A 21104-nucleotide genomic window follows, 5' to 3' on the forward strand; every position below is an offset into this window, starting at 1 on the left:
CAATAAATATAAAGAAAGAAAACACATTAGTCAATTTAAAGCCATATTGGGCCATTCCATTTAAAGCCATATTGGGCCATTCCATTTAAAGCCATATTGGGCCATTCCATTTAAAGCCATATTAATATTCCATTTAAAATCCACACTCCCCCTGTGGAAGATTTAGCTAAAGTCTTCCACAGATGGAGTATGAATTTTGAATAGAATACCGTAAAACCCCGTCTACAAGCATATATGGTGTTTTTTATGAAAGCTAAATTAATTCGAAGCAAGGGTAAATATACCAATCAGTGTTGTAGGTCTCGAGACCAGGTCTCGGTCTCGAGACCATCTCGAGCCCTTTTTTGTAGTGTCTCGGGTCTCGGATGTCAAGGTCTCGGTCTCGGAACTCAAAAGTCTCGGTCTCGGACCTCAAAAGTCTCGGTCTCGAACGATTTTTTTGTTCGAGACCTGTCGAGACCTGAAGAAAAAGATATGATTTTCTGTTTTTGTTCATTATTTATTCCTTACCCTAAATTTCAATGAATGTTGAAGAAATTGTTAAGAATAAAGATACAGAAATCATTTTATAAGGTTATAAAACGTTATAAATGAATCATAAGTGAGCTTGTTCGGATGTGAGCTTCCAATTTCAGTTCATGATTAAACATAGGTGGGCAGGTGGTGGAAGTGAGGATCCCACTTAACTTTTGCAACGGGAACTTTCTCCACAAAAGCAAAATAGATGAACAAATAGTTGCCCTGTGCAGTGTGCATCTTCTTTTCAGCACGAAAAACAAGTGTGTTTTTGGCCCAAATATGGTAAAATTGCTCAATTTTGCGCGCTTCGCGCACTGTTGTTTCCAACCCTTCACACACTAGCCTAATTTTGCCTCCTATCGCCAACATTTTTGAAATTTTCCCAAAATTTGGAGAAAAAATTGCAAAAATTAAGACAAAAGTATTAACTGCAGGCCCAAATTTCTTGAACAGTTGGTACAATGATGGGTTCCCTTTTAAATTCTCAGCGGCACACCCCTACCCAAACCAAACTTGACTATCACAGGGGATTAAACCAAGGTCTCGGGTCTCGGTCTTGGTCTCGGAACTTAGAGGTCTCGGTCTCGGAAGGGGTGGTCTTGGTCTCGGAAGGTTTGGTCTCGGTCTCGGTCTCGATCTCGGACGGGCAGGTCTTGGTCTCGGTCTCGGTCTCGGACATAGAGGTCTTGACTACAACACTGATACCAATACAATAGATTAGTCTTAAAATAATACTTGTTTGTATATGCTTGAATCCGTAATTTATTTGCTCCAACTCCATAATGGCGCCTGGATTAATGTAGCTTTCATCAGAAGCACTCTATATGCTTGTAGACGGGGTTTTACGGTATACGATTGGGTAACTTCCATTTGAAATACTCACTCCAGTTGTGGAAGATATAGGTAAAGCCATAATACAGGGGGAGTACGGGTTTCAAAATGATTAACTCTGACCAATTACATTTAAAAGACATACTCCCCCTGTGGAAGATATGTCCAAAATCTTCCACAGGGGGAGTGTGAATTTCAAGTGGTATTGCCCATTGTAACATTTCCATAAAAAATAGATTAGTACATCTTTTTAATAATATGTTAGCTTTTACTGCCAGATATGTCCCCTTTTAATTTTGAGCCGAACTACTGCGGTAAGGCAAAGAAAATTGGAAATTGCTACCAGCGATATCACCAATGAGTGTCACTCAGTCGGTATGATACGGCACAGTTCTTAGATGTGTGTATGACCATCCTGCACCCTATGTCCTGTTATGAACATCGCTTATGCAACCGACTAATATTTCCATCGTAATAATTAAAAAACATCACCTAAAGTCTTGATTTTTGTAGGGTATGTTAATTAGTTTTAAACAAAGTACTTTCAATAATATAAAAAACAGAATTTTGAAAACAGTTCACAACAGATGATATACATGTAGTAGCACTCGCAGGGGTGTCTATTCTTCCAGAAAATCTAAATTATTCCCTCACTCTACCGCGATGTGCAACATCCTTCCCCAGATTCTTCCCCATGCATCTGGAATCCCACAAAAATGGACCCAAAAGAGAACATTTTATGCTGGCTGCTACCTACACATGCATTTTCTTTTTTCTTGTTCCTCCCTTCCCTGACTGAATTTGTCAGACCCAGGAACTTTTATGGAACTGATAGGCTGTGAGTTCTATTCTGTCTTCCCTACAAACATCAAATTCTTTCCTAGATGGTACATTGTACAGTCTAGATACTGAACCATTGCAAAAGCCTAATGGTGTTTATTTCATCCCAAAAATGGTCATAAAACATAATAAAAAAAAAAAAAAAAAAATTGTTGTGTTGCCCTCAAGTGGGAAAATGGAAAATTTGGAACGGAAGGAAGAATTACATTTTTTTTTTTTTTTAAACCTTCAGTTTTTAAAAAAAACCTCAAATGTGACCCCTCGGCACAACTGAGCCCTGAAGTCGCCAATCATCATTTTTGAGATATTCAACCAAAATATTCTGCTTAAAATTAGCTATAAAATGATGTATATCATGTCTATAGTACTTGACATTTAAGTGGTGAAAAATCAATAAAACAGTCAATAAATCCTTTGTTCCCTATTGTTTATTGTTAAGTTCGATGGAGCATATCTCAATAGTGGCACTGGCGACATCCGGGCTCAGTTGTGCCGAGGGGTCACAAATATTAAATAATTCTTCTTCAATTGGGGGACATTTGTCAATTTTGATTTCTGAGTACCTGTTAGACATCAATTAAAGACTAGTCTTTCAATAAAATATTAATTTTAAGTGAAAAACATTGAGTTTTTGAACAAATCTGTAAAAATCATCATTCAAAAAAAAAAAAAAAAAAAACCCTGATTTTTCAGGATTTAGGGTCGGACGGTTGAGGGCAACACAACAATTTTTTTTTGGCCTAATACATGCTTCAGTTATAGACTTTTCCCCCAAATTAGTTTAATCATCCTTGAATCCTTTTTTTCTTTTTCAAAACACGAATTCTTCCCCAAAGGGGTAAAATTATTCCCTCCCCTTTGGGGGCGAATAATGAAAGAATAGACACTCCTGAGTAGCAGACCAGTATAATACACCCCTCCCCCAATAAATCCTTAAAAAGTCTGCTTTGTCTGTAAAAAAATAGCAAAATGAGGGCCTAAAATGTCTATATTTTAGATAAATATACCCCAAATCATAAACTTTCTGTGAGATATGTCTCAAATACTATATACATTTGTATGCTCAACAACAGATTTTTTGAGCAGACATTTGTAATGTATGCTCAAAAAATCTGTTGTTGAGGGGGTAAAGGTCTGCTTTTGTTGAGGATGAAGATTTCTCTTGAAAAGGTCTGCATTAGGAAATTCTGCACTCCCTGCCCCCCAAAAAAATCTGGCTACAGGCCTACTCGATATAACAGTTCGCAACAGATGGTATATTACAGGCCTTGTCATTTGAGGCAAGCAATTGCTCTCGCTCACTACCGCTTGCCCAAGCTCAATTTCTAGTGAGTGATTTTCCACTCGCCATCTAGACACTAAATAATAAAGCTCGCTGCAAATCTGCCAAAATAGTATCCAATTTACATTAAAGAGGGTGGCAACAGTGCATAAGTGTTTTGGTATGAATTATGTTTCAGACTATTAGCATGTTTCTATTGGGACAGTTTACCGGTATAAGATTAATTCTGCTCATGAATAAAAACTGACCTTCCCCGCTATTTACGGGCAAATAGCGGCGAGAGTGCTTCATTTTTATAGCATGGAGTAATTAAGAAAGATTTTATGATTTTAATATTATATTGCTGGAGTTGTTATTAAAACGAATATTAATCGAAATTAAACTGTGAAAGTTTGGATTGTTATTTTAATAGTTATTATGCACTAGTACATGAAGTATTTTCCAATTGTGACACAATCTGGTCCATGGGGGCCAAAGGAGTCAATGTTCAAAATTGACTTACTGTAATTATTACATTAAACATACAATAGGCTATCATTTACTGAAAACACCAAAGGTCTAGCATACTTGGTTCTAAAGTTATGAAGTTTTTTAATGTCAATTTTCTTATGTATTTATTGGTTTTTTTCTCCATATTTTTACCTTTATCTCAGTTTGAAATTTGCCGCCTTTGGCCCCCATGGACCAGATCGTGTCACAATTTATGATTTGAATGTTTTTTTATCTCACGCTTCGAAAGTCAAAGAGAAATACTCCTACAAAATCAATCGCTGATAGTTTCAAATATTCACAGATTCATCAACTCTTTGAAACCTCCTTGTTTATCCAAGTAATCTAGTATCATGTAACATTATGACGACATGGAAAAATATCCTCTGAAGGCAGGGCGGAGGGGAGTATGACCCAGCAGAGTTTGCAATTTAAGCAAATAAAGCTGACGCACAAGAAGAATCATGTATGGGGTTGGGAATCTATAAAGGAGATCCCAAGACCAAAGTTCAGGCACTTGTTGAAAAAATAGATTTAACGCCATAATAATGTATGATTTCTATCAAATAATAATGTTGTTATTCTTTACTCAAAATAACATTTACTAGCAGTAACTGTTAGGAAATGTTTCTGTGCGAAATAACAAGGTATATGTGAAAGAACATATTTTAACCCAATGGATATTTTGGTAGCTCTAAGGAGGGCTTAATTTTTGAATTATGACATTATGTCAAAATTGCTGTGTTGAATTGGCAAACACAATGAATTTGGGTATTCCATTTTAAGTTGGGACATGTGTTAACATTACAAATATGCCAAAAATCAGGTTTGAAAAAAATTAACCAATTTCGTATTATATGCTCATATATATTATGGCTTTGTTTTAAAAAATTGGAAGAATAGTCAGTGGCGTTCTGGGCCGCTCCTACCGGGGGGGGGGGGGGGGGGCTGGAGAATAGGTGCTATTTTGCCGCCCCCCTTCAACTTCCCGAAAAGGTTAACCCAATTTTTTTCTGGTGGCTTGGCAACATAAATAAAGTTTTTCAAAATTCAAGAATTTTCCGCCCTTATTTCTTTAGTAACTGGTTTTGCCGCCCCTTCTTCTTCTGCCCCTTCCGTTTTGCCGCCCCCTGCTTTTACCTCAGGGGGCTTGCGCCCCAAAGCCACCCCCAAAATATGCGCATGATAGAGATACTTGAGACAGAACATTTTCAAACCATCGGGAACTGGTACTCAATGAAAAATAAAAAACACTTGATATGCTAAAAAATTAATTATTTCCTGAGACTGCCCAAAGCTTTATATAAGGGGTGTCATTTCCACCCACTGTGCATGATTTTCTCGGGAGGGAGAAATGCCCAAAACTTTCGTTTTAATATATTATTGGTCTTAAATCAAGAACCACAAGACCTATGGAAATATTAATGCAGTTATTGGCTTCCTGGAGTGGACTCATTTCCTATAAGATCAATGTATGAAATATTTAAAAGAAGTACACTGAAGTGGTTTAGTTCAATGTGGCCGTATACCACAAATGAGCCGTAAAGTCAGCGAATTGTATTCTGAGTTACAGTGTAAAACGTGCATGAAGGTCGTATTCATAGGTGCCTCAATTTGGTGTGACATGTATCTCATTTTGATAGCACCAGTCAAACACCTTTTAAACCAATCAATAATCCTATTGCTGAAGAGGATGATAACTGATAAGTTTCTACCTATGTAGAGAATTCTTTAAAAATCACTCTAGTCTTTGTTTGCTTTGGCTCAAGTGGTTGGTGGGTTACAAATCATTGCATTTTGTCTAGGTATGTATAACCAACAATTAACAATGAGAGGATATTCCTGAAACTTGGGGATGATTTGAAATGACTGCCAATTATGACTGTTTGATACTTATTAATGGACATAATGGAAAAAGAGACACATGTAGAACCGAAAAAGGTACCATTTTGTTGACGGAGCAGAGTTCAACAAACCATAACCAAATCAGTCAAATGATATAGGCTACCATTTCAAAGCTTATGATACATATTTTCTAAACACAAAATAAAACAAAATAGACCGGGCACTGACTTTACGGCTCATTCGTGGTTTACGGTCACAAATAACTAAAACTGGAAAAAATATGTCTCCTGCCACCTGACTTGCCTTAAGATGCTACAGAATGCTTCTGGAGGTAGGAATACATTATGTATGTTCTCAAGGAGGAAATTACACATCAAAGAAAGCAAAACATTATGGATCTATTAATTTTTGCAAGTAAAAGTGGCACTTATGTGGGAGTGAAATAAAATTTGTGTTTTAACCACACAACTTACAGCATATTTGTTTGCATATAAATTATGTATTATTATACATCCCACATCATAAAGGAATACCATCGTACTTAATTATTATTATTATTATTATTTCAGGTATATTTTATTGAACACTTAAATAGCAGCCAAAATGGCTGAATTGCTTGGTGCATTACAATCAAATTTATAAAGAAAGGCAAATAATGATAAAATACATAAAAAGAAACTTGATTATTGCACGATACATACTCAAAGAAAATTTTTTAAAGTACAATCAAAGAATTAAAGGACAAAAATAAAATAGCTGTAGCTCATACTCAACCGTACTCACCCCAACACCATATCTCAGACACCCCCCTGCACATACCTCCACATACACCCCCCCCCATACTCTTACACACCCACCAACATCCACTGATGCACTCCCACACTTACCATTGCACAAAAACTCACCCTAATAAAATATCAATGTGACGGCATAATAAAAAGATATGATAATATTAGGCATGTCCACTAAAAATTGAAGTACTTTTAAATTGATTCAGACCTAACTTATTGGATGGGAATTGATGAAAGAAACATTTTGGCGTTTAAATAATCTTAATCGGACGTTTCATTCCAGAGATATGGCCTTTCGAAAGTGTCACGGTTTTATATAGGGCTGCTAGAACATGTTAAAAGTTAAAGTCCAAAAGGAATACTAACAGAAAGTGCAACTTTAAGGTACTTTTTCTTAATGTATTTATTAACTATCTGATCTGGAACATTATATTTAATTATAACAACATGAAAATAAGATCATCCTGAAAATTTTATCGATTTTTTTGACATACAACAAAAAATATAAGACCTCAAAACCCATGGTTTGTTTGGTGAAACCTCAAGCATGATCATAGATGGCCACCATGGAAAATATCTCCATAGAGGAGATGAACAATAAGTGCATTATTTCAAATGAAAAGCGGTAGTCTTAAACATTGTTCAATCTTTTAAGGTCAGCACATTTTATCTTCAAAAATTATTATATTTCATCATGGCATAAGTTTGGTAACATTAATCACTACCAATTTTGAGAAATTTGCTCCAACTCAAAGGTTATCTTTACTACATTGAGCAATACTGTGTGTGCATGGAAGACATGATGGTCCCCGGTTTTTATACTCCCTATGAAATGGACATGGTAGTGAGAAGTGCACGGGAAGTGCATGATTTGAGATGGGCATGGTAGGCTTAAACATTCTTAAATTTCTTAACATCCTACACATTTTGTCTTCATAAATGTGACGTGTCATGTCAAAAGGAGACACTTTTGGGCAGGATCGTAAATGGAGAAATAGCCAAAAATCTGCCCAGGGTGATTTTTTCACAATTTGGGTTTGTTGCTTATTTGTGATGTTATTAATGTTTAAAATGTTGTCTGATAGTTTCAGACCGGAATATAACTGGCATCTTGGTTTTTTGAGACATTTTTCAAGGTAATTCCTACTCTCAACATTGTCAATAATATTTTAAAAGGCCGATATCTCAATTTCCAATTTTATAATACCATAACTTACGAACTCAATATCTTCACTTAGGAATGTCCGATTCCATTGGGGAAAACGGCGTTGTGGAGCAAAATATCTCTGTATTTAAGATATGCAAAAACCTCAAAATTGATAACCTGCCCAAAAGTGTCTCCTTTTGACATGACACGTCACAAATAGTTAAATTTTATGAGTATGTAAGTTTGCTTGTCTGATTCACTCCAAATTCGGAGATAATTGCGTTTGAACACCTGATGCACGGAATGGTGTCACTTCAACCTGTTGTAGTTCTCATCTCATTAAATTTTTCATTAAAAAAAGTTGATCTCTTCATGCAGGAAGGTCCTCTCTATTTACTGACCAAACAGGAAAAAGTTTGGTTAATGTTTTCTGGTGGAATCAGGAATTTCTTGAAACACCCTGATATAGGCCTACATTTGGATCAAAACAAGTATGTACGCCATTTAACAGGCCTGGGATTTCTTGTATCGATCAGTTTCTCCATAGACAATACGTGTGTGAGAGCACGCACACAGTAAATGAAAAATCGTTCTAATGGAAACTGTATTGAGAGTGGGCATCAGTGTTTACTCAGAGGCCATATGTCTCAATTTTGGCCCAGTGAAAATTATTTTTGTCTCACAAAAATTTGTAATGCTGTATTACAATTAGTGAATTTGGGGAATTACTGGGCCAAAATTGGGCCAATTTGGGAAGAAAATTTTTCATTTGGCGCACCCAATTTCCAGAGAGAGTAAACACTGGTGGGCATCCCTAATAATATGACAATATGACAGGAGAGGGAATTACACTTAAGGGCTTGGACTACCAAATCACACCAGCCCCCTCCCATCCATCCATTCTCAAAAAAAATTATTCAAACCAAATCACTAGATGGGCAGGAGATCAGCATGATTCAGGAGTTCAGCCATCTATGGAACTGGGCTTTCCTTGAATCTTTTGGTTTTCCACCTGTAACTCTTGACTTTAGGGGGCTTTCTTAGGGTCATTGTAATATTGCTTTGGCTGGATAAAATGTAAATGGGCTATTCCAGTTATTAAGATCCATACACCCCCATGGAAGATGACCTTATTAATCTCCTACAGGGGGTGTAGATTTCAAATGGAGTCACCCATTCAGAAAACCGTATTTGAAATTCATACTCCCTGTGTGGACAATTAAGATTAGGCCTAAAAAAAGTTTGATTGCCCTTTCCCGACCGACCTGAAAAATAACAAAATCAGTTAATATTTTTTCCACATTGGAAATGCAGTTTTTTTAAACATTTTGGTGGAGTTCTCAGCACTAAATATTGGTGAAATGTACTATACAAATACATGTATGTAGATCTTAAAAGTGTAGACCCAATATATTCACCAATAAGTGTCAATGAATGCTGCAGGCTTATTTAAAACAAATGCTATATATTTCTTGAACTGCATGAACTTTTAGTCAATACAATTCATGTACAATAAATACATTCTGTTAAAGTTGCCTTGGTGTTACTGACCAAGACCAAGAACTTTTCGCTGAAAGTTTTACACAACAGCATATGTGATGTGATCAAGCAAAATGAGTCTGATGTCGATCAAAATCAAAATTGAGTTTTCAATCTCATTATATGAGCCATTCTCAGAGCTTTATTTCACTGAAAACCCCATCATAATTAGACTTACGGTTCCGGATATATGGCCATTTTAGTGTTGATCAGAACAAGAAAATACAAAAGAAGTTGAATACTATTATTGATTGTATCTCAAAATCAATATTCTCGACTTCCGACTCATTTTGCTTGATCGCATCACATATGCCTGCAAATAAGCTACAATCTTGTGCGAAAATCGTTGGGACAGATGATGTTTGAAAGATCAAATTCCTGTGAATTGAACATGACGCTGAAAATACATGATAGGTTTCATAGGTCATGTTATGTATTTGTTTACTCCTCTCCCCCTCCCCCCCAAAAAAAACAATGTTGGAGCACAGATTGAGCTCAACCACTTTCCACTATTTTTCACCATTCAACATTGAATAAGGGGGGCGGGGATGCATTGAATAAGGGGAGCGGGGATGCGTGAAATAAACAAACTGTCCTAATATTGATAACGTGTATTTGCATTTATCTTTATATTAAAAACAAAAGGATTGACAAGTTTTTAAAACCGTGTATATAAAAAGATGGCAAATTTATTAATCTATTCATTGCTGAAAGAATGATCAAAATCGAACAATGCGTTTAGGAGATATGGTCATATTTATGATATTAATGTTGTACATGTACTTCAACATTGAATAAGGGGAGTGGGGATGCGTAAAATCAACAAATTGTCCCAAGCTTTTCGCGCGGGATTGTAGAATTAATAACTGTAAGTGTTTCTCATTGACCAAATGGTCCATGGCAAGCTTTAGATACCACAGAATACTTTGGGATCTTAAAAAACTCAAATAAATTTTGAGCTGAAAGGGCAAACAGACCTTAACTTGAAAAACCCAATGAGATGAACATAAATAAGATTGCTAAATACTTGACAACAACATTAACAGCAACAACAAAACTGCAAATATTAAATTCACACCTGAAACTGACCTGTAATGAAATAAACTGAAAATGCTCAAAAAATCTGAACGACATTGTGAAATAGCTCAAATTGGGCTTTTGAGCAACAAAAAAGCAGTTATGCCCTTAACTCAAGAATTCTAGCTTCAAATTTGAACACAATAGTTACGCATTCGATGCTAGAGTACATTGCCTATCGTTTTTCGGTCGGATGGTGTTGACATTTTTTGCAACAGATGTTATTTATTCTGTTAATGTTGTTGAAATTTGGAAGAAAGTTATTTCGATGAGTCAACTGTACCTTTTGAGTAAAATTTGCTTATTTTGAAAAGTCTTAAAATTTTGTTGAAGTGCAATTTTAGCAACATTTTGGATGTGATCGCCGACTTCCATAGCTTTACACGGTGTCATGCTTCAGCGAATCCGACTACATTTTGAATGCAAAGGTCTCTAGCCTCGAATGTGAAGCTATCGGTGAGCAAATTCGTGGCTAGACTTCTTGAGCAATTATGCCCCCGGTGGGGTCACTCCCTGGCAGGGGGGACACAAAGGACCGTTACCACAAGTACAAACATCTTGGTTGAAAAAAGTGGTGGGGGCGTTTATTTGAGGGGGGGGGGGGCGACTATTTGACGAAATATGGTATACAAGGTTTATGTTATTGTGCCCACTTGAAATTTCTTGTGGTTTTTCCCACCCAGTAACGTCATGCCCTATATGTGTAACCAAATATCTATATGCATTCAGAATTATTTGTCTTTGTAAGCGTCCAAATAAAATAAATAAGCAAGTACTTTATTACCCAAAAACAAAACTTCCATATTGTTAAAATATTTATGACAAGAATAAATCTAAAAGCTATTATACCTACACATAATTACCCCCTATTCCAGAAAAATACAGCATTAATTTTTTGGAATTAAAAAAATATTATCCTGTTTTGCCAAATGAGGCATAGCTAAATTCTAAACCCTTAGTTCATTCTGACTGGCAATAAAAGTCAAATTTTAATATTTGGCCAATCTTTGAATATAGGGCCCAAAACATGCGTTTTTCTGATGTTTTTCGTATGCCATGTCTTATTTCAGCTTTTCATTTATTCCGCTGCTGTTAGAATATGTCAGCTGCCATATAATGCCCAAGGCATACTCATACCTTTGGACGCCGCTCAATGGACAATATTCATAACAGCTCCCCATTTCACCCCTGGGTAGAGAGAGAGGCAAGTAAGGTAAGTAAGGTAAAGCACCATGCCCAAGAACACAACACGATGACACTGCCGGGGCTCGAACTCGCAATGCACCGATTACAAGCCATAGCCTGTACCGCTACGCCAACGAGTCCTATAAAAGTATTAACAGTTTACTTTCATTGCCAGTTAGAGCTAACCAAAGAATTCAGATTTAGCTATGTTTCACAGGGTCAGAATTTCGGCGTGAATCAGAGAATCGATTCTCGCAAAGATTCTCGTAAACAGATTTGCATGAATCAAAGTTGATTCCCTTGCAAACGTTTGTAGTTTACACAGACGTTTTCAAATGATTCCCGCAAATTTATTATGCAAGAATCAAGATTGATTCTCGCACTGTGAAACAAAATTCTGACCCTGTTTCATTTGGTGAAACAGGAGAATATTTTTTTATCCAAAAAAATTAGTTCTGTATTTTTCTGGAATAGGGAATAGAGTCACGCAGTAGCTGTGACCAGCAAGTTTGAAAACAAACTGAAAACTAAGAACAGATCTGTGGGAGTATATTTACAATTCAACACTTGAACTATATATTTAGGTCCATTCCAAGATATTTTTCCCACATACAAAATACATCTGAATAACTATGCTTCATTAATAACTGTGCCACATTTTGAGGGAAAATTGTGAAAAATCTGAACAAGGGATATTCTGATGCCCAAAGCAAAAATGTTTAGCTTTTTCACAATGCCGACACATGACGGATGCAAAGTTATTATCCAAATTCATAAAGGTCACTTTTAACTTCACAAAATAACAAGATTTTATTACTTAAATTTGTAAAAATAAACATTTTAAATCCCAAATTACATTTTACCCTCCATAAAATTGAACTGGCTAAAACAGTGACCACCTTTTGAGGAGAGCGAGAGCAATAATAATATTGCTATCCACTGCTCTCCTTAAATTTGATACAGGAGAGTGATATTTAGCTCTCCTTAGTTGACCATTCACTCCTTACATTCTGTTGTAAATGCTCTAAAACAGCTCTCCTTGGAGGCTCCAGAAGAGCTATTTAATGCTCTACTGAAAATTCCAAATGACCGTCCCTGCTAAAAGGGACTTCCTGCTAACGTCCAATTACAGCAGAGCAAAATCACGCTATGTGCAAATGAGGTAGTTGCACACACATGTAATGTTACAGTGCAAAGGATGTAAGCACGCAGAAGTCATTATACTGCGTAATTCCATGCTACGGAAGTCCTTGATGGATATCAATAAGTCTGCCCGTGTGTGCGTATATCATCTAACAAGCAATTCGATTTCGACACACATATGGTGTGGAGGTAATGAATAATATATTTAATGTCCCAAATTTAATATTTTAAAGACTCATTTATCGATAAAGTTACATCAATGCTACATGACCAAGTAAAACCAACATGTAGGGGTGAGGGTGTGGGGTGTGTGTTTGGGTGTGGGTGGGTGGGTGGGTGAAATCAAAAAAGATGCCGCTTCAATAAAGGATGCACATAATATGGATGATCAACTGGTATACCGTATTTCCTCGAATAGATGCCCCGGGGTGTTGGATTTTCCAAACGGGGAGCGTTCAAATGGTAATTTTTAGAACAGTAATTCCCATTAAATTAATTAGGTAAGCTTAAAACTCACGCTGAAATGACGAACTATGAACTTAGGAACACCGACTTCTGGTTCACTTCTGGGTTTCCGGCCAGATTTTCGCCGATTATCGACCATGCGTGCACCGACTTCTGGTTCACTTCTGGGTTTTCGGCCAGATTTGTGCTGATTATCGACCATGCGTGCACCTTGGTAAGCTTACAACACAAGTGGTGTACGGGTGGTCATGTGACCGGAGGATTGTAAACACTACCCCTGAATGAAGACGCTATGATGGTGTCGCAAGCTACGTCGCTGCTAACCAAGATTCTGAAAAAGGTAACTTTTTGAGCGAATGTCAAGAATGACAGAGTCCAATATCAGTTTCCATGCTGCTACACAAGATAGCATAGAAATATCAGCATTTTTGAAACATCTTGGTTGAAAAAAGTGGTGGGAGTGTTTATTTGAAGGGGTGACTATTCGAGGAAATATGGTTTATATTTTTTGATACTTTGCCTTATTTAGTTCAAGTTGCCCAATCAATTTTTAGAACCATGAGTATTAACAGTACACATCAGTGCACAACACACCAACTTCACTGTTGTGGAATAGAGACTCTCCAAAGCCCTGAATGAGCTCACGCCATACTATGAGGAAAACTACCTCTGTGCCAACTCATCCAAGACACAGTCCCAGGTGTGTGCTTTCCACCTCCGCAACCGTGAAGCCACACATCAACTGAATGTGACCTGGTCTGGAACCACACTAGAGCACTGTGAAACACCAGTAGATCTGGGAGTCAGTCAAAGTTTGTTCACGAAACAACATTTTGAACAAGCTTACTGTATCCAGATGGGGAGCTCGACCAGACACTCTCAGATCAATAGCCTTGGCCTTATATGTTACTCGGTATGCTACTCTAGTGCTGAATATGCCTGCGCGGGGAAGATCAACTCTTGCCAAGAAGGTGGACCCAGCATTTAACTCATGCTGTCGACTTATCAATGGATGCCTCCTATCAACACCAACGGAGAGTCTCTACACCTTAGCTGCTATAGCCCCTCCAGATGTATGTTGACAAGTGACCAGCATGCAAGAGCGTGAGTGTCAGACCACTGATATGAAGCACCCAAACGCCTTAGATCCAGAGGAAGCTTCCTAAGCAAAGTTCATTCTCTTGGGACAGTCTCCAAGGAAGCAGAAAGACTCACCCTGTGGAAAGAGAGATCTCCCTATTCACCAGTTATGGGACTGCAACCCGGTGAGCAGCTACCACCTGGAGCTAATTCTATGTGGCCTAAGTGGCTGTGTCGCAACAGACTAAGATCAGGGGTCGGAAGGTGCAAGGTCGCTTTGCAGAAATGGGGCTACCTACCAGAAGGACAAAACACTACCTGTGAGTGTGGAATTGTTCCACAGACTATGGAACACCTGCTGGTCTGTCCACAGTTGGGGCAACACTGCACACATGAGGACCTAGCTGAATTCAACGATTCTGCTCGTCACTGCGTCAGCTATTGGCTCGGGCGCATTTGACCCTGCGCATGGACACGCTAAGAAGAAAAAGAAGAGTACACAAAAATGTCTCACCTGAAAATTTGCAACTAAGCTCATTCCTGCTGCTACCACTGCACCTAGGAACAAGCCAACTTTGTTTAGTTTGTAGACAACTTCTGGTATAGCACCATCCAAACACTGCAACTGCTTGTAGCGTACATAACTACCACATAGAACTGAATTAAAAAATAAGGTGCAGATAATACAGGTAACATGAAAATAGGTGGTATTTGAGGCATTTTGGAAGTACTCTAAACAGATTAGTTGAGTAGAGTAAAGCCAGGGCCGTCGCTAGAGGGGGGTATGGGAGTGTGACCCCCCCCCCATACACAATATCGGCAAAAAATGACTGTTGTCGTCAAAACCATGAGACTGTCGGCAAATGAAGGCAAAGGTATGTTTGATTGTCGGCAAATTGAAAGAGTCAAAAGGTTAATGTGCTATGAAATTGTTCTGTTGTTACGGAATAAACCTATAGTTAATGTTGTAGTAGTTACAATACTTTTTGACTCCTACCCCCACCCACTTTTTAGATAATCCTGGCTAAAATTTTTTTGGGTCAACAAATTACAAAAAAATTTGCATCTGCAAAACATGCTGTACACCCCCTCCCCAAATCATATTGGTCTAGCGACACCCCTAAGTAAAGCACACTTATCAATATGCCTTTTGTTTGAAGCAAATCTGACATACAGTTTTCAAACTACAATAATTTATATTTTATTTGTATATTATTGTTTTTATCAATAAGCAATAAAGTTAATGAGCTAAAAGGACTGGAAAAGTTCAAATATCTAATTATTGCCAATATTTTGTTAAAACTCCATGCATAAAACTTAGTCAAAGTGTTTCTAATATGTGACATAATCAAGGGGAATGAGTCACTTGTTAGCAATTTTCAATTAGATGTTTTTTCATCATTTAATAGCAGTTTACAAATGCTACATTTTGATCCAAACCCCATCAAAATCGGACATCTAGTTACCAAGTTATGAGCAATTTATCAATGGCTGAAAGCAATAGAGGCCGTCAGCCTTTTCCGCAGGATCCGCCATCTTGTGGGTACTGCCGTTCTGCATGTCATGCGTTAGACATTACGCCCACGATTACGCGGAAGTCGCAGCGCGTGACGCACCTCTTCAGTCTAGCGTCAACGTGGTGATCTTAGCAACAAGGCACTCCGTACCCACAAGATGGCGGCGTTGACGTCACAATGACTACCTCTATATAAAACAAAATTTGAACACTGTTTTTGCCAATATCTCAAAAACAATATTAGCGACATCCGACTCATTCCCCTTGATCATGTCACATATGTTCTAATGTATTATATAGTCTATCCGCCTGCAATTCATTAGCATTTATACAAATTAGAGGGTGGCTAGACTATAATTACAATACATTAGAACATATTAGAAACACTTTGACCAAGCCCTAAGTAGACAAAGTTAGGCTGACAAAGCAATATTTTTTCTTGGCCTATTGCATCCCAACCTACATGTTATCAAGAAATTTCAAATGTGACCTGATTTAGTCCACTCAGGCTAATGTAGGCAAATACAAAACTGAGATATCCAGAAATAAGGTCAGGGTTATTGTATAGTTAGACTATGAACATATAAAAATTGTGTAACTTCACAACCAAATCAGTTATAAACATGGGGTTTTTACTGATAGAAATGGGTATTTTTTACTTCATATGACTCAATTTTGAAAAAATATGACTTTAGCCTGCATAGGCATAGATTCCAGGCAGGATGGGGGGGGGGGATATATTTCACTTTATTTATTCCACTTTTGAACAATATTTCACCAGTTTTGCTTCAATATGGCATTTTTCACATGCATTTGTACCATACATTTATTTTGTCTCCAAAAGGTGCTGGATTCACATTACTTTAAGAAAAAAATTTCCAACCCCACCCCCTCTCCAATGTCAACAAGAAATCTATGCCACTGTTAGTCTGAGTAGACTGGATCAGGTAAACAAATAAAATAATTACCTAAAATTGCCACCATGTTGAATAACTGTGAAAAGAAACAGCTTTCCGGTGGATGTCCACCTGTGTCACTGAAAAATAACAAAACAAAACATGTGTTTTAAATGGCATTTGTAACTAATAATCATAAAAAAATACTATCGTTAATTTTACGCAAGAAGTAAAATGGCAAGTAATATAACCAGAAACAGCCTTTTGTTTGTATTCACTCGGTCGGACATCCGGGAACATTGTCCCCTTCGTCCCCTTTGCACAAGCGCACGCATAGCAACCAGCTCGAGAAAGGGGAACTGCACATGCTATTTCACCATTTAAAAACAACATGAACAAACACATAGTTTTACCAACATTGAAAACAAATTATATGGTATTGAAAGTTCTAGACTTTTATAGGGCCTGGTATTCAGAATGCAATTTGATGTGTCTGATGTGCTCTCAGGTCTCACAAAAAGTACTACACAAAAGTTGCGAATTCACAGCTCCCTGCAAGTTCTTCTCTATAGCTAGCTCCAGCTCCCCCCCCCCCCATTTCCTGAAACAATTGCACATGGATATAAATTTGCACAAATACCAACTAAGTTAGTGATAATTAAGTTGAATTTTGGTCTTAAAATGGTCTTTCAAATGACTATTCATGCATGCAAATGTATGACAAAAATCTGTGCTTACTGCTTGGTTAATAACCCGTGAAAAATTTGTCATCCAACACTGATTTTTCTTGGATTTGTCAAACTTACATTGCTTGGAGGGGGGGTCAGAATTCATCTAGGAGGTGCTGAATTTGTCGATTCAATGCCTCTTAAGACAGCGCCCTCCCTTTCCCCCTAAGACAGCGCCCTCCCTTGCACCTTGGCTATGCCACCAGACATGCATAGTCGTATAACTCCTAAATTTGATTACCTGATATATGGAAACAGTGTGGCCACATGCCCATCTAAGACTGCTATTGTATATGACATCGTCATCATGATTGCAGTCAAGGCGACGATCACAACAGGCAACCATGCTAAACCTAGGTGCCACATGATGCTGGACAACACCTGAAATTACAAGCAAAATATTACAATTAGAATTACACGCCCAACAAATAACTGAATAGGGTCCAACAATGTGGACTACAGTACAAAATAATTATGCATAACGTTCACTCCCTGTATACATATCCTAAACAAAGACAGATATGTCATAATTGGAACCAGCAGCCAATAGCTGCATCTTTTAGCTAGAATTTAAGACCTCAATCGCTGCAATCAGTCAAGAAATAAAGACATAGGCCTACTGTAACAATCCAAAAACATAAGGATCATGCAAATTCAAAAGTTGCAGTTTGCTCCATTACATGCACTATTGATTTGTATAGGCCTACTGCATTCTCGAACAAGAGAACTTGCGCCATGCTTCTTTAAATAATTGATTAGCATCGTGTTTTCATTGTTTAGCACACAAAAGTGCAACTTTTAATTTTGTTTCTTTCTTACATGTAGGTTTTAGATCATCACCGTTTCTCAAATTCTCAACCAATTTCAACAAATGAGGTCTTAAATCAGAGCTACATTTTGTAAAGCTACCCATTGCAGCTCCCCTACGGCTACGCATCTCTACTTCTACTTCTTCTACTTCTACGAAAATACTCGTTGACGCCTGTTCAGCAACTAATTTATGATTTGTGGCATCTTATTTTCAGGCTCCGTAGCATGCAAATTTGGCTGGTCCAAGTTTTACAGTGGGGGGCCCTGGTGCAAGTCCATGTATACTAGAAATTTCAATTGAATAAACACAGCTTCCAACAGCTGTACGCGATCCAACCACAATCGTATATTTAGGGATTCAATCATGTTTCCCCGTTGCATTGTTCATCAACTACTTTCGTTTTCGGCCATCATCTCCCTCCCTGCCAGAAACGTAAATCCACAAATGTTGAAAATTATCTTCTTAAAAGAAATATTTTTACAAACGTCATTGAGATTTGAAACCCACTCCCAAAAACCTCGATCTTTTTTGGTTGTTCCCCCTGGGTTGTTCCTTTAGGGATGGGGTACGATGCGTCTGCATGGTACGCGAGCTGTTAAATGAACGGTGAAACTGTCATGATTGAATCCCTTTCAACAACAAAAACAAGCTAAAGTCGAAAGATCATCTAATTCACAGAATGTCCATTGATTGCCACTCAACCTGAACCTTTCATGAAGAATAAAACTAAAGAATAACACAGTAAGCTGCTACCTCCAACTCTGGGCCTCCAACAAAAGTCGACCAGGCATGACATATTTTATGCGCTCATCACACGTATAAAACGTAAACATAACCTTGCCTTGTCCTTGCCCCCGGGGGGCCACTCAAATATGACAGTGTACGCATGCGTGACCAATTTTTTTGAACACCCCCTAAACAAGTTTTGCTCTGTGAGCAAAATTACCCCCTAAGCAAGTTTTTAGCACGCTTTCCCCAAAAATTTACGAACGGGGAATTCCGGCGAGTGAATAAACTTTCCGGGATCGAAGTGTCAGCAGATTTGAAAAGTGGATTAAAATGGTACCCTAAATGCGTTACAAACAATTTTAAAACTACCCCTTTTCATGAAAATCAGCGTTTTTTACCCCCTTAAAGGCCCTTTCAGTGATTTAACAGGAACATTAAAAAAATGGAAATTTGTCAGAGTTGCTTAGAAATAAAGAATAAGTCTACAGAATTTCATTAAACCACTTTTCCCTGAATACATCGACAAATTAGTCAAAAACTGAAGTTTTAGAAAAGTTTTCTACTTCAACTCAGATCGTCTCGAGAAAATCGAGATTTTCGTACAGTCGCCACCAATCGACTGGAAAAACTTCCTAGTCCAGTGTTTCTAACACGGGGAAGTAGAGTCTAAATTGATTTAAAACAGACGCTTAATTTTTGTAGTAGAAAACAAAATAAGCAATTAAACGTCACCGAGGCAAACTAACGGTCAATTCAAATATGAAAAACAGTTAAAATTACGTATTTTGTTTAAAATAGTAGCTACAGATGTAATAAGTAGTAGAAACAATACGCAACGCGTGTTGGTATGGCGGAGAGTGAGCTTCTTTCGATCTCGAGTCGGACTTTTTGTACTGTCAGTATCAAAAGTCCAGATTCATGTAAATGCTTTATTTTGTTTAAAATACACGGCTTTCGACCGAACCACTAGCAGGCTATGTTAGCACATCTATGCCAAATACAAAGATACCAAAATCTGAATTTTGATGATTTTTACGATCGTCCGGATGAGCAAATCACTGAATGGGCCTTTAACGCGTCACGCGCGTAACATGCTCAACCAAGAAAAACACCCCCTTTCACACGTTTTTTTGGTCACGCACGCTTACATCATTATATGTGACGTGTCATGTCAAAAGGAGACACTTTTGGGCATGTTATCAATTTTGAGGTTTTTACATATTAGATATAGAGATATTTTGCTCCATAATGCCGTTTTCCCCAATGAAATCAGACATTCCTAAGCGAAGATATTGAGTTTGTAAGTTATGGTATTATAAAATGGGAAATTGAGATATCGGCCTTTAAAAATATTATTGACAGTGTTGAGAGTAGGAATTACCTTGAAAATGTCTCAAAAATAGAAGATATGCCAGTTATATTCCGGTCTGAAACTATCAGACAATAATTTAAACATTATTAACATCACAAATTCGCAACAACCCCAAATTGTGGAAAAAATCACCCCAGGCAGATTTTTGGCTATTTCTCCATTTACGATCCTGCCCAAAAGTGTCTCCTTTTGACATGACACGTCACATATTTGAGTGCCCCCCCGGGTCCTTGCCTAGCTTGGACCTTGGCTTGGCATTCGCGTATAAAAGCTACCCCGGTACAGGACATCACACAGTGTAATTACTGTATGCGAAAAATCATCATGCTCTGTAAGGCTGTATATACTATAATTCATTCAATTGAAATTTCTAGTATAATTTAAAAACTAAAAAAGTAAATAAATAATCATCACAGGCATTGGTCATACGGGCTGTATTTATCCTTGGTGGATTCTATTTTTGGTAAGCTTAAAAATTTCCGAGAATTTATACCGTTATTTTACCTTGAAAAATATTCACTACCACTGAGAATTATAAACGTAATTGGTCCCAATCATCTGTGTCATTCTTCCAGTCACATTTTTGTGCAGATATTGCACATTTTGGCACTTTTTCAACGTTTGTCTTGTCAGCGTTTGTTTCCTGTTGATTCCATTCATTGGGCATTTCCATTACAAATTAGGGGGGATATAGTTTTATTTACTATTTTAACGTGGTTTAAATTGAATCATTTGCATTTTAAAAAAAAAAATTTATTTAATGGTTCGATGAAAACACCACAAATAATATAATATACAAATTAGCATGTATTCAATTAA

At 37.5% G+C, this 21104-nt stretch overlaps 1 protein-coding gene across 1 annotated transcript in view; it reads right to left on the bottom strand.

Moving 5' to 3' along the window:
- The window catches only part of LOC140155531 (DNA damage-regulated autophagy modulator protein 1-like), a 36210-nt gene extending 15296 nt beyond the window's left edge, over positions 1 to 20914 (bottom strand). The window contains exons 1-4 of the mRNA XM_072178410.1: positions 20790 to 20914; positions 17615 to 17754; positions 16718 to 16785; positions 14748 to 14890 (exon numbers count right to left, since the gene is read on the bottom strand). Coding sequence (XP_072034511.1) covers positions 14748 to 14890; positions 16718 to 16785; positions 17615 to 17739 — 336 coding nt within the window. The 5' untranslated portion in view covers positions 17740 to 17754; positions 20790 to 20914. The remainder of the gene's footprint in view (positions 1 to 14747; positions 14891 to 16717; positions 16786 to 17614; positions 17755 to 20789) is intronic.
- Between the last annotated feature and the right edge of the window lie 190 nt (positions 20915 to 21104).

The sequence above is a fragment of the Amphiura filiformis genome, chromosome 6, assembly GCF_039555335.1.
Source record: "Amphiura filiformis chromosome 6, Afil_fr2py, whole genome shotgun sequence".
In the NCBI taxonomy this organism is placed as follows: Eukaryota; Metazoa; Echinodermata; class Ophiuroidea; order Amphilepidida; family Amphiuridae; genus Amphiura; species Amphiura filiformis.